At 47.1% G+C, this 12,853-nt stretch overlaps 1 protein-coding gene across 2 annotated transcripts in view; it reads right to left on the reverse strand.

The window, feature by feature from the left end:
• Positions 1–2,347: 2,347 nt before the first annotated feature.
• Positions 2,348–12,853, reverse strand: part of GAB2 (GRB2 associated binding protein 2) — a 185,062-nt gene continuing 174,556 nt past the window's right edge. For both annotated transcript variants that reach the window (XM_074983300.1, XM_074983307.1), the window contains exons 6-10: positions 10,690–10,972; positions 8,848–8,938; positions 6,926–7,028; positions 5,382–5,507; positions 2,348–3,516 (exon numbers count right to left, since the gene is read on the reverse strand). In XM_074983300.1, coding sequence (XP_074839401.1) covers positions 3,373–3,516; positions 5,382–5,507; positions 6,926–7,028; positions 8,848–8,938; positions 10,690–10,972 — 747 coding nt within the window. In that variant the 3' untranslated portion in view covers positions 2,348–3,372. The remainder of the gene's footprint in view (positions 3,517–5,381; positions 5,508–6,925; positions 7,029–8,847; positions 8,939–10,689; positions 10,973–12,853) is intronic.

Below are 12,853 nucleotides of genomic sequence, written 5' to 3' on the forward strand. Positions count from 1 at the left end.
TTTAAAAGTGCTTGCAAATATAATGGTACTACTGTGCATTTGTAATACACTGTTCATGTGTGTTTGCGTAGGTTATCATGTCTCCATCCCACAGCTAGACCCAGTGATTACTGCAGCCAGTATTGCCTTTCCCTCACGTGGTAGGGACCTGTATTTTTGTTGCTGATGGTTTTGCATTCTGTTATTGCCCCTTCTGCCAGTGGGGAGAAAGTGAAACTGACAACACTCTTCTTGGCTGACAGCTGGAAAGTAGAAAATTGCCATTTTCAGTTATCACCTGAAGGGATTTTCCTTGTGAAAACATTTTGTATTTTTCATTCCAAATCAGGACAGTTAAAAAATCCCACCATATGAACTTTTCCTGGTCAGCTGCTGTGCCTTAACTCATTTAGGCCTATTTGAAAATCTTACCCTTTGTCATCTATCCCTGCCACCAGAGGGAGAGGGGAGCAGGAGCAGAGGTCCTAAATGTTTGTGTTTGTTATCCTGCCCTCTTAGTTTGTCCTTCTGTGAACTCTTAGCTGATAGCAATGCTGTTTGGCCAAATCAGTGCCTAGGATTTCTAGTAGTCTTCTTTGCAATCAGACCATTAAATGTCAATCTTTGTTCCTCCAGGTTGTGATGGCGCCATAGATTATATACAGACAATAGATTCTCTCTTCCTTCTCATTCCTCTTAAAGGGCAACTGCTTAGAAGGAGATGAACCCAAAGTGCCTGAGTCAAGGCCCAGAAGCTCATCACCATCTGTATATGAGAGGTTCATTAACAACAAGAAGTCCTGTGGCACTTTATAGACTAACAGATATTTTGAAGAATAAGCTTTTGTGGGCAAAGACCCACTTCATCAGATGCATGAGGGGTTCATTGTTAATTGGAGCTGGGGATTGTTACCTTCAACAACACCAACTATAGACCCAGTGTTGAGATATTGCACTGTGCACACAACAGGACTGAAGTAACTAGCGATGGGGGAAGAAGGGCTAAATCAATTCATAGGCCCTAGTGGGCAGTCAGTTTCCTACAGCACATTCCTCACTGCTTTATTTAAACCAGTATTTTAAATTACTCAGTTGCTGGGACTACCCTGACTCCTCTTGGGAGACTATTCCCCAGTTAAAGATCCCACCATTGGCCTGCACTTCTTTCATTCCACTACACCTAGCTTCACCACCTTGGGCTTCTTGAACAAGCCCACACCCTCCTTGGGTCTGGGTCTATGCTCTCCAGACACTCTTTGACAGTCTCAGCTCTCATTCCCCTTGCTCACCATTAAGCCATACAAGTCACACATGGGCTTGATTCCCCACCTAGACTCTGGGGATCCTTTTCCTGCTCCTTTTGCAATCATTGGCAAAGCATTTGGTGACTTCAATGGTAGTAGGATCGTCTCCCTATGGGGCTGCAAATGCTGCCACCCTCAGCAGAAGCTGGCCTTCAGGGCCCGATCCAGAGCCCACTGAAATCAGAGAAGGGACTCCTGATGGTTTCAAGCCTCTAATCCTTTAATTCTGCTTTCACAAACCAATTCTGCCACCTCCTGCATTTTGGGAAGCGCTAAACCTCTCCACCATCAACACTTCTTGTTTTTTAAAAAAGAGGCACCCAGTAAATATTCCTGTTTGATACATTAGGGCTACGTCTACACGTGCACCCAACTTCGAAATAGCTTATTTCGATGTTGCGACATCGAAATAGGCTATTTCGATGAATAACGTCTACACGTCCTCCAGGGCTGGCAACGTCGATGTTCAACTTCGACGTTGCTCAGCCCAACATCGAAATAGGCACTGCGAGGGAACGTCTACACGGCAAAGTAGCACACATCGAAATAAGGGAGCCAGGCACAGCTGCAGACAGGGTCACGGGGCGGACTCAACAGCAAGTCGCTCCCTTAAAGGGCCCCTCCCAGACACACTTTCATTAAACAGTGCAAGATACACAGAGCCAACAACTAGTTGCAGACCCTGTATTTGCAGCACGGACCCCCAGCTGCAGCAGCAGCAGCCAGAAGCCCTGGGCTAAGGGCTGCTGCCCACGGTGACCCCAGAGCCCCGCAAGGGCTGGAGAGAGAGTATCTCTCAACCCCCCAGCTGATGGCCGCCATGGAGGACTCCGCTATTTCGATGTTGCGGGACGCGGATCGTCTACACGTCCCTACTTCGATGTTGAACGTCGAAGTAGGGCGCTATTCCCATCCCCTCATGGGGTTAGCGACTTCGACGTCTCGCCGCCTAACGTCGATTTCAACTTCGAAATAGCGCCCAACACGTGTAGACGTGACGGGCGCTATTTCGAAGTTACTGCCGCTACTTCGAAGTAGCGTGCACGTGTAGACGCAGCTTAGGTGTGTAGTGTGGGGCAGAGGAGATCAGCCTTGGAGGTCTAAGGTTGTCTCAACTAGTCAGTCATTTTGGGCACTTCGCAAGCTTCAGAATGGCCAGATTCCTGCAAATCTGTGGAATATCTGCAGGTATCCACCTCTACAGATATGGAGGTGGGTAGCCATGGCTCTTTCTTGTGGACATGGATGCAGATGCAGACACAAATTTTGTATCTAGAACCCTGCATATTTGCAGATATCCCCTTATATCTGCAAGTATTTGCACCTGTGGATGTGGCCATCCATGGATCATTTTTGTGGACACTGATGCAGAGGCAAATACCAATTTTGTATCGAGAACCCTGCATATTTGCACATATCCACTTTATATTTGCAGGTATCTGCATCTGCAGATGCAGATCCCAATTTTATATCCATACAGAGCTGCAGCCACATGTATTGGCGCACAAGCCATGCAACCTGATGGGCAGCACCCCTTGCAGTTTACAAACACATGTCAGTTGTTATTTGTAAGCAATTTGCTAATAAAACAAGTTATAAATTAGACCTGGCGGTTGCCCCCTGCTTTTGAAGAGGTCAGGGCCACCATACAGCCTGTAGAAGGAATCCCTGTCCTGTCAAGGATGCCACCAAACCTGTAAACATTCAGCACAGTTCAGGCATACAGTATGGAAGAAGACCGAGAGAAACAATATGATGTTAGCAGGTACAAGGTGGCTTTAATAACAGCTGCAAGCAAAGACATGCAGGGCATTGGTGATCCCAGTATTGCTAAGTTTTAAGTTCCTGAACAGTAAATCCAGTAGCTAAAAAGCAGTGGTTGCTGCAAGTAGTTGGTCTTTGTCACTGGCAAACAATATCTGCCAATCTTCCCCTGAAATTAAGTTTCTCTGAAAAATAAAAGACCCTAAACAAAGGTCCTAGTAGAAATGCAGCCCTGAAGTGAGCTGGCATATCCAGGGGAACCCCTGCCTGGGAAACTCCACGGCCATTTGTCTGTCTGGATGGCTGTCCTCATTTGCCCCATTCATTACTGCTTCACGCTCTTAATGGGCTCTGCTGATTGCCGGACGTCAGTCCACTCCTGCATGGTGTTCTGCAAGGCTTGTGTCTTCTCCTTGTCAACCTGCACATAATCGACCTTCTCGTCTGAGGGGACTGACGATGTGGAGGGCTGGGTACAGGGGAGGAGAACACAGAGTGACAGGGTGATAGTACATCTAGCGTTCGTGGATGCTTCTGCTGAACCCATCACTGTCCTCTCATACAAACTCACCACTTGTATTGCAGGAGCTTTCTCCTCTGCAGCTCTTGCTACGGTAACCACCTGCCTATATGTCAGCCTCGGTAGCTGTTAATTTACATTACTTGCAAATCCCTTCGTAATATGCCTCTCATTCCTTAATAAGGCCTTAACGAACAGCCTCACTGATTTACCCTGGGCTTCCACATTTATTGTCTCTCAGTGACTCTACCAAATTTGCTCAGTTTATAAGCATATGAGTATTGCTTGCTAACTGCTGGCCCTGCAAACTCAGCCTGGGACCTGACAGTCTAGCTGGGTTCTTTTCTTCTCAGTAAGCAACTCTGTTAGCAACACAAAAGGACCGGAATCCAGCCCCTCCCCTCTTAGCTGTGTTGGCTCTGCAGGGCTAACAAGGAGTCAACTATTTTTGTCATTAAAAGAAGCAGAAGGAGCTGATCTTCTGAGTGAGAAGCTGTTTTCATACAGTTCCTTTCTGAGTACTTTAATTTTCTTGCCCGTCTGCAGTTGTTTATTTAACTGTTTTACAGGAACACAGTCCAAAATCTCAGCTCCAAGCTTGAGAGGCTCATAAAATCTTAAACTTGATCCAGATTAGAATTTTTGGGTGTTATGCTACCTCTGCAGCATGTGTTTTGTTTCATTGTGTAATGCATAAAGACACCATGCCCCATATAAGTGCATTGCATTTAACATATGGATTTGAACGTATTGAAGAGCCAACAGCACCACTCCATGTTACAAAGAAGCCATTTTGCCATTTCTGATCACTGCTGCTCCTGATGGATAGTCCTCATCTGGCAGCCTCTTAACTGGCCTTAGCAGAATTTGACTCACAGGCAGGGTGTTTTTCAAAAGTGACTTGTGATGTTGCTGCCCAACATAATGCACTGGAACCAGCCTGATTTTCTGGGTGCTCAGCAGTTTCTAAAGAGCAGCTCCCCTTCCCGGTGACTCAAATTGGGCACCCACGATCACAAATCATTTTGGAGAACATAGGCCAGGACTCTTGGGAAAGCCTTCAGGTGAAAGTCTAAGAAAGGAATGAGGGGACCTAATGCAGCCCCCATAGAAATGGATGTCTTCTCACTGACTTCGGTGGAAGCTGAATTGGGCTCAATATTGAATCCACAGTAGGTGGGCCAAATTCTGCTTTCATTTACAGCCATGAGAACCCATTGCTGCCAGTGGTTTTAGTTACACGTCCAGTGAGACAGGTCTGATGGGTGAGGGAGTGGACAGGGGGAGAAAAGGGGGCAGTTGCCCCAGGACCCAGCAATTCACAGAAGCCTGGGTCTCCTGGCTGTCACTGCTGCTATTGCAGTAGCAGCCAGAGCCCTGGGCCCTTTATATAACTACTGGAGTGCTGTGCTGCGCTCTCCATGAAGCTCTGAGGGTGGCAGGGCGGAGAGGTCAAGCTGCATTCTGTGGCGCGCAGAGGGCTGGCTGCCCTGGCTGCACTCCTTCCATCTGAGACCCCCCGCCCCTTCCCCGAGTGCAGAGCTGGCACCGTCCCCTCACACACATTTTGCTCCGGGGTCTATGGAGGCGGTTGGCTTCCCTGGCTAGAGGCGTGTGAGAAAGGGCAGAATGTGAATAATAAACAGGGCCAGAGCCTCAGACGGGTAAAAAGGATGTGACAACATTGACATCACCAAAGCAGGGCCTGCTTCTGCCAGCTGGGGATCTGCTCCCTGTTGTTTGTTGAGCTGGTTTGAAAGCTTTACAAAACCACAATATTTAATGAACATATATTTTTTAATTACTCACTCTACCTTTCTGTGTGGACCAGGTGAGTTTGGCTGGAAGTCCAGGGCTAGATAATCCACACTCCCCGAACTCTTTTTTGGTGCTGGGCTGTTGGTGCCACTAGGAACTGGAGAAGCAGAAACTGGATTTTGCTAATATAGGAAAGAGGTGGGAGAGGAAAAAATGGTTAAGAAAACAAGGTGAATGTAAGGGATCTGCAAACCAAATCCATCGTGGGTAGCACTTTAAATGAGAGCCTGGTCTGCCTTCTCCCTTCACTTACCCATCTGCAGTCTGGGTCAGGAGCCATCAGAGTAGCAGAGTGTGCTAAATTCAGTAGGGACTTCTGGCCCAAATACCATGTTTAACCTGATGTCAGGGTGGTTAATTACTGGAATAAATTGCCTAGGGAGGTTGCAGAATTTCCATCATTGGAGATATTTAAGGGCAGGTTAGATAAATATCTAACAGGGATGATCTAGATGGTGCTTGATCCTGCGGTGAGGGCAGGGGACTGGACTGGATGACCTCTTGAGGTCCCTCCCAGGCCTAGTGTTCTATGATTCTATGAAGCACCTGAACAGTCTCATTGGCTTCAGTGGAACCACTCACACTCCCAAAGGTGAAAATAGGCTGAAGTGCTTTGATGAAACAAGGCGTTAGCGGAGTCAGAAGGGGGCCGCAAATCATCATTACACTTTGCTACACTGACCCGCAGGGAGCTTTAATTTACACTGTGAACTATATGCAGTGTTCTGTAGCAGGCTGGCCCCAGGATATTAGCTTGACACAGTGAAGGAGATAATGCTTTTACTGAACCGACTTCTGTTGATATGAGAGAGAGAGAGAGTGAGAGAGAGAGAGAGACCAGTTTTCAAACTTAGGCAGAGCTCTTCTTCAGGTCAGGAAATGCGTACAGAGTGAATACATTTGCCAGCATCATGAGGAGCTCTGTGTCAGCTTAAGTACACTTGATGTCATGGGATGGCCACTTTGTAAGTGGCACAAATTCTCCTGTGTCGTTCATCAGTGCCACTGCAGCTGGGAATCTGCCTTTTCATGCTTGCGGTGATATTAATAGCATCTCCCCCAGTCCCCCCCCAGAGAAAGCCAGCACTTTCTGTGGGAGAAGGGTCCAAGAACCAATCTAAAAAAAAAATAGGTACAATAAAATGTATCATGGAGTTAAAATAATAGAGTTCTTGATCCTCCAGTTCCCAGAAAGGACCATAATACGTTGCAGAGGGGCAACTTAATAAAATGAGTGACTTCTGCGGAGGAGGAGGCCATTTTTGCGCTTTCTGGTGTGGAAGAGAGAAGCACATGGTGTGTCTAAGTCTCCCCTCTCACCCACAAGGTAAAACGTCAGATGCTTCATATAGATACATCCTAGAATTCTGCATTCCAATTGCCCTGTGATCCATTGAAGAAGCTATGCTGTCCTTATCACCATAGACCTGAGTATCTTTAATGCTATTGTCACTACCTCTGGTTTGCATTTATAGAGCCCAAATCACTGCAGGACATAAGTGCCTCACCTAGGTAGCTTGTCAGTTCTAATGGGACTTACCATGGCCACGTAGTTTTCTTCGCTGTCTCCTGAGTCAGTGCTGGTGATGCTCTGGGTGGAGACAGGGCGACAGTATTGCAAGGAGTTGGAGTTGAAAGTCTGGCTGCAAAGAGAGGTGCCAGTGGGTTAGTTACATCTGTAGAACCCCACTGCTCCCCACATACTAGGTATGGGACAGAGCTGAAGAGCTGGGATCCAAATCTGAGCCATGCAGAAGCTCGTGGATGTTCAGATCCAGGGTTTTGCTGTCACCTTAGAAGGACCATTGGCAAAGTTGGTCTCCACCACCCAACCTTCCTCTACTTCAAGAAGGCTCCAGATTTGAGCCGTTAGCTCTGGATCATATCTGTTTAATATTACCCTGCTTCTTCATGTAGCCTCAATTCTCCTGCTATCATATTACTAGAAGCCAGAAGCCTTTTATCTTACAGGACGTATTTAATTGAAATCCCTTTTATGACAACACATTGAGCCCCTGAGCCACAGCATGCTTCTTGTGCCATTCACCTCCTCACTAACCAAAGCTCTAAGCTTGTGTTTATTGTGCGGTAGCTTGCTTGAATTTTCATGAAAGGTTAAATCTTGAAGGTCTCATCTGCTTTTCAGGCTGCCAGATCTAATTATAAGGAATATCATAATGCAATCAGAGCCTGGAACTGAAGCTCTCATCTTAAAAAGCTATTGGTCGGCTTGCAGTAAAGAAAGGACCATAAAATTAGTCGATAAGAGAAAAACCCATTAACGTCTGCAAGGTCAGGCATCCTGTCAATCAAAATTCAAGCTCTGTATGTTTCCTAATGTAGTGATCAGAACACTCTCATGCCCTGCAGTCAGTCTCCAAACAATCCAATTTATTATATCAGTCATAACAGCTAATGTCCATATGGGACAAGTTCAGACTGTGACCTAGCGGCAGAACTGGAGCGGTGTGAATCCCAGCACTTTTGGCTGAGATTGTTTGGTATGAAGCTCCGTGACTTCTATTTACAGATCTCCTCAAAGATGAGTGGTGCTTCAAAGGCCCTGACAGCAAAACTCTGTCAAAACCTTTCAGTGCCATCCTCTTTTGCATCGACACAGTGGTTTCCAGCTAGTTTTGATCTGAAACCATATCTTGACTCCAGGTTCAACCAAGTCTGGACTCACTCAAAGATTTTGTGAACCTCAGCCAGCTGATGACCACCCTGCTCTGAATTTGGACCCACACTGTGTGTCTTAGGCATGGTTTGGGTCATGCACAATTCCAAAAAAGGCAACTATCTCCAAGTGAATTTAACCACCTGTCTTTTTGTCGGTATAGGCTGAACTTCTCTAACCTGAAACTCTCTCATCTGGCAACATCTGTGGGCTGGCCAAGTTTCCTGTGGTCCCATAAAGTTTGTGTACAGCCACCAGTCCTGGCTCTCAGTGTTCTGTGCTGTTATTTAGCTGTAATTTACCCCTAAACATCTTCTAAGAGCCCAGTAAGCAGTGAAAGTGTTGGTAACATGCTAGAAAATATTGACCTCCCATTGTCAGCAAAGTCTCTTGTCTGGCACCAGTCAAGTCCTGAGGGTGCCAGGTGACAGTTTCAACCCATAATTAGAATGTTGTAATGCACTGGATTTCAGTGTGAAATCTGAGGCAGGTCTCTTGTATCTCCTGATGCCTTTCTCTGAATGGGCTAGAATTTGGGCCCAGACCAGAATTTCCGATCTGAACATCTCCAGTCTTTGAGGAAGTCTGAGCCAGACCAAAACTTTGCAGCTGGTCCCTGCCTATAAAAATGCACCCAGCCAAATGCAGCTCCCGGTGCGTTACCCATGCTATTATTATCTATCAACCTGAAACTAATAGCTCAGCTCATGTGGACATGGGCCTGCATTTGGCCCAGGATGGTGTTTCAGGAACTGAGACTTCGTGCCCCATCCCCAGGTACTCACGTTGGTCTAGACCAGGATTTGGTGACCGGCGATTTGAAGGGAAGCTCATCGATGACCGTGTTATTCCTCAGGTCCAGAGGTGTTGGCTTTGCTGCAGCAGCGGAAGGATTTATTTATCAGCAAGCGCAGTTTTAAAACTCTCCCTAACCCAAAATTACCGTCATTTAAAAAGTAAAATGCAAAGGACCCCCAGCCATCTTTGTGGCCGGATGTCATTCCCAGCCAAATGCTCCTGCTGTCATTTATGCAAGTGCTGCAGGAAATCAGAGCAGAATGCATCCCTCTTATCCCACACCCCACTCCTGCTGGCTCCCTGAGAGGGTGAATGTGTCTTTTTATGAGAATGGCAGGAGTGAAAACACCCAGAAGGACAGCATGTAAGAATGGCTTATTAAAGAAACACTGATGCCCTTGGAAAAGCCTCCCTGTACTGATTGCCAGTCAGAAGAGAATGTTATCAGCAAGATGTTTAATGGCAGTGGTCTCTGATCAGAAGGTTTTTCCGTGAAGCATTTTAAAAGGAAATCTGCCCTGTATCAAGCCGCTCATTACACAGAAGAGGAGAGGTTGCTTAACAGAGCCCATGGGAATAGCTAACAGTATATCACTTTGTCATAACAGGCAGTCACCACATGGACAGAGGTCTATAAAACCATGAATGGTGTGGAAAAAGTGAATAGGGCGTTTACCTTTCCATGTAACCCTAGAACCTGAGATCACCCAGTGAAACGAGGAGGCACTAGATTTACAACAGCCCTAAGGCAATGCTTCTTCACACAATGCACAGACAACCTGTGGAACTCCTTGCCACCAGATGTTGTGAAGGACAAAGCCATAATGGGGATCAAAAAAGAATTAGACAAATTCATGGAGGCTACTAGGCAAGATGATCAGGGATGCAACCCCATGCTCTGGGTGTCTCTTAGCCTCTGACTGAACTGGGCTCCCATTTTAAAAAGGGGGACTAATAGACTCACCGCCTCTACATGAGGCAGATGGAGCTCTGTATTTCCTGCTTGGACCTTTCAGGATAATGGTAGGATCTGGTAAGACCCCATGCACAGCCATAAGGGCAAAACTGACCTAGCTCCCTTACAAGAAAAGGGGGATGCTAGCAGACCCATAGTGACATGTGACCAGTGTGCCAAGAAGCTGATTTGAAGGTACATTTTGTGGTGCACTTTATTACTTGCAATGGGATAGATTTGGTCTGTGTCTTAAAAGGGGGCAGTGGAGGAGGAGCAGGATCTGTCAGTACAGGCCCTTGTGTAATGGCCAGGAAGAATTCCACTTCCTGTGCATAAGGCTATGAAGGCGGAAGAGGGAAGAGGAGTTAGGAGGGCCTGCAGTAGGGGCTAAGGCTCTGTCTCTGTACAGCGATCCTGGCCATAGCCACTCAGAAACTGGATGTTTTTATTTCATGGTAAATTCCAAAACCTCCATTTCCACCCCCACCCCCACCCCATATCAGACTGAAAAACCAAACTTTCTCATGGAACCAAAATTCCCCCAAAATTTTGATTCGGAAGGTTAAAAAAGTTTAATTTTTCAGACTTCTGCACTCTGTTCTGTAAGCCGTGTTCCACCTTGCTGTAATAGAGGCCAGTGCAGCTGGCTGGCTGTGCTGGGGGAGGGGGCTGTGGCAGTCCATTTGTGCTGGAGGGCTTTGGAAGAGCATCTCCCCACGTTTCCTGCAGGCTGTGTGCCGCTGTTCCCTCACGGGAACATGGCACAATCTGATGCTTCTATACAGCTGTCTGAAGCGTTATAAGTAGTGACAGCAAAGTTCCTGTGATGATTTCCCTCAAGGCCAGGCGCTTCCGTCCAAGGAACTGGTCTTACCTTTCCGGTCGGGTTTGAGGTTGCGGTTCACTGGTGGGGGCTGGATTTCACTCAGCCGCCTGTGGCACTGGGAAATGGCTCCTGCTTTATGGCTGGGGAGAGTCGTGGAGGACAATCCCAGCAGGTCAAAGTGATGTGGCCCGGGGCTCATGGGGATGTAGAGATTCTGGGAATTGTCATTCGCTTTCTCTGTGTTCAGCAGCGACGAGGAGCCCGGGTTCATTGGGACATAATTGTCCTCGGAGTCAGCACTATGGGATCGAGCCACTGTGGCTCTGGCTTGCTGGAAAGCACAGGGGAGGTCAAAGGGAAAGAGGACACTCAGTGAGGCATGGAATACAAGCAGCAGTATTCACCTGCTCCCTGAGGCCTAGACCCCAGCACATAGTCCCCTCCCAACACAGTGAGCAGACATTTACACTGGAGATGGGGAGAACACTGCCGAGTTCTCTGAGCTTCAGGCAGTCCCCAGTTCCCAGCTCTCTCTCTGCTCCCCTTCAGCTGTAATGTCTGGGCTAGCGCTTACTGTGTTACCTTTAATATAACAGTTGTTTCCCAGCATTGCCTAAGGTGTGCCAGGCACTTTCCAAAAACAGAAGAAGGAAACAATCCCTGCCCCAAGAAGCTGGCAGTTACTGTCCTCCTTAGCAGGTGTCCTTGCTCAGTGACACCGGTCACTTTTCAGCCAGCTCCTGGTTTTCATTGTCTCCCTGAACCTTGTTGTTTTGCTGTGCTAGTTTCCACTTGGGTAAAAGGTGAAGCCCATCAGGCTCCTCCTTTCCTTAAAGAGTCTCCAGTAAATGTAAACCTCTCTTTTCCAATAGCGCCTCACGCTCAGATTGAGACACTCATTGCTCCCTGACTAGCTGGACCAGAAGTGGAATTAACTCCAACCACTTAATGTAGCTTCCAAGACACCGTTCCTACACTTCGGCATGTCATTTGTACTCATATGTACCTCATCCACAGGACCTTCTGCAGCAATCTGTGAAAGTTTACCTAGGTGTCCTTTGAGACCCAGCTTCACGGTAAGTAAACAAGCCATGAATTCACCACATTTCCAGCTATCAGTATTTGTAGTGACCACATCACCTAACGTCACAACCTGGTTGTCTCCCATTCTCCTGGTGTGACCTCTCTCAGCTTCCTCTACCTCTCCTGGAAAGCTGGTCCCATCCATTGGCCCCTACACAACACCATGGCCTCCTCCCATGATGACACTGGCTCCTTCCCAGGGATGATAGAGACAGCCTGCACTGAGGTGGGCTGGCTTTACGGTGTCCCTATGATGTGTCTGTAAATAACTCTGCCTCAATTCCTCCAGCTCAGGAAATCTGGATTTCAGGACACTCATTGGGCTCTGAATATCAAGCACATCTTGAGTGGAGAGGATGGTTTGAATTCCCACATCTGGATCCCCTTCTTGTGGTCTCAGTGCATGACTGCAGATGTCCTGCAGACTCAGAAAGAAGCCTTTTCAGGTCCACTGTGAATTTTGCACACATCTCTGATAATGATCTTTATCAAAACATCTCACTGAGCTACAAATTCAGGGTGGGGATTAGAGACGGGATGGTGGCATGCCCCCAAACTCATGCAAACTTCATGCTGCATTGAACCTTCTTGGAGGTTAGAAAATAGTTCAGTTAACTCTGTTTCTCATGCATCTCTGCATGGCTTGGCTCCAGCCATGACAGAAATGCAGCATGAGAGACTGGTTTAATGGTATTTCCAGTCCAAAGGGAAGCAGGAAATATCCTAAGTCTCATGGTAAAACCTGTGCTGGCAATATTTCCAGTTCTGCAGAATCATAGATTCAAATTCATAGATTATACTGCAAGAAAAGACCATTAAATCATCTTGTCTGACTCCCTATATTTGTTCTGCCCTTACATGGCACCTAGCTGCCCCTGTATAAGACATTAAGAGATGGAGAATCCATCACTTCCCTTGGTGGTTTGTGCCAATGGCTGAAACTAGTCAGGATATTTCAATAAGCATCCAGTCTCCTTGATGCTTCTCTGAGCTGAAGCGCCAGTTGGATATGGTTTGTGTAAACATCCAAATCAAATCTCAGCTCTGAATAGTGTGTGTGCTTATCTTGCTGCTAGTACACAAATAGTTGGCCATCAACAGGGGTGAACCAGCGACTTGCAGGATTCCA

The sequence above is a fragment of the Carettochelys insculpta genome, chromosome 1, assembly GCF_033958435.1.
Source record: "Carettochelys insculpta isolate YL-2023 chromosome 1, ASM3395843v1, whole genome shotgun sequence".
Taxonomy (NCBI): Eukaryota; Metazoa; Chordata; order Testudines; family Carettochelyidae; genus Carettochelys; species Carettochelys insculpta.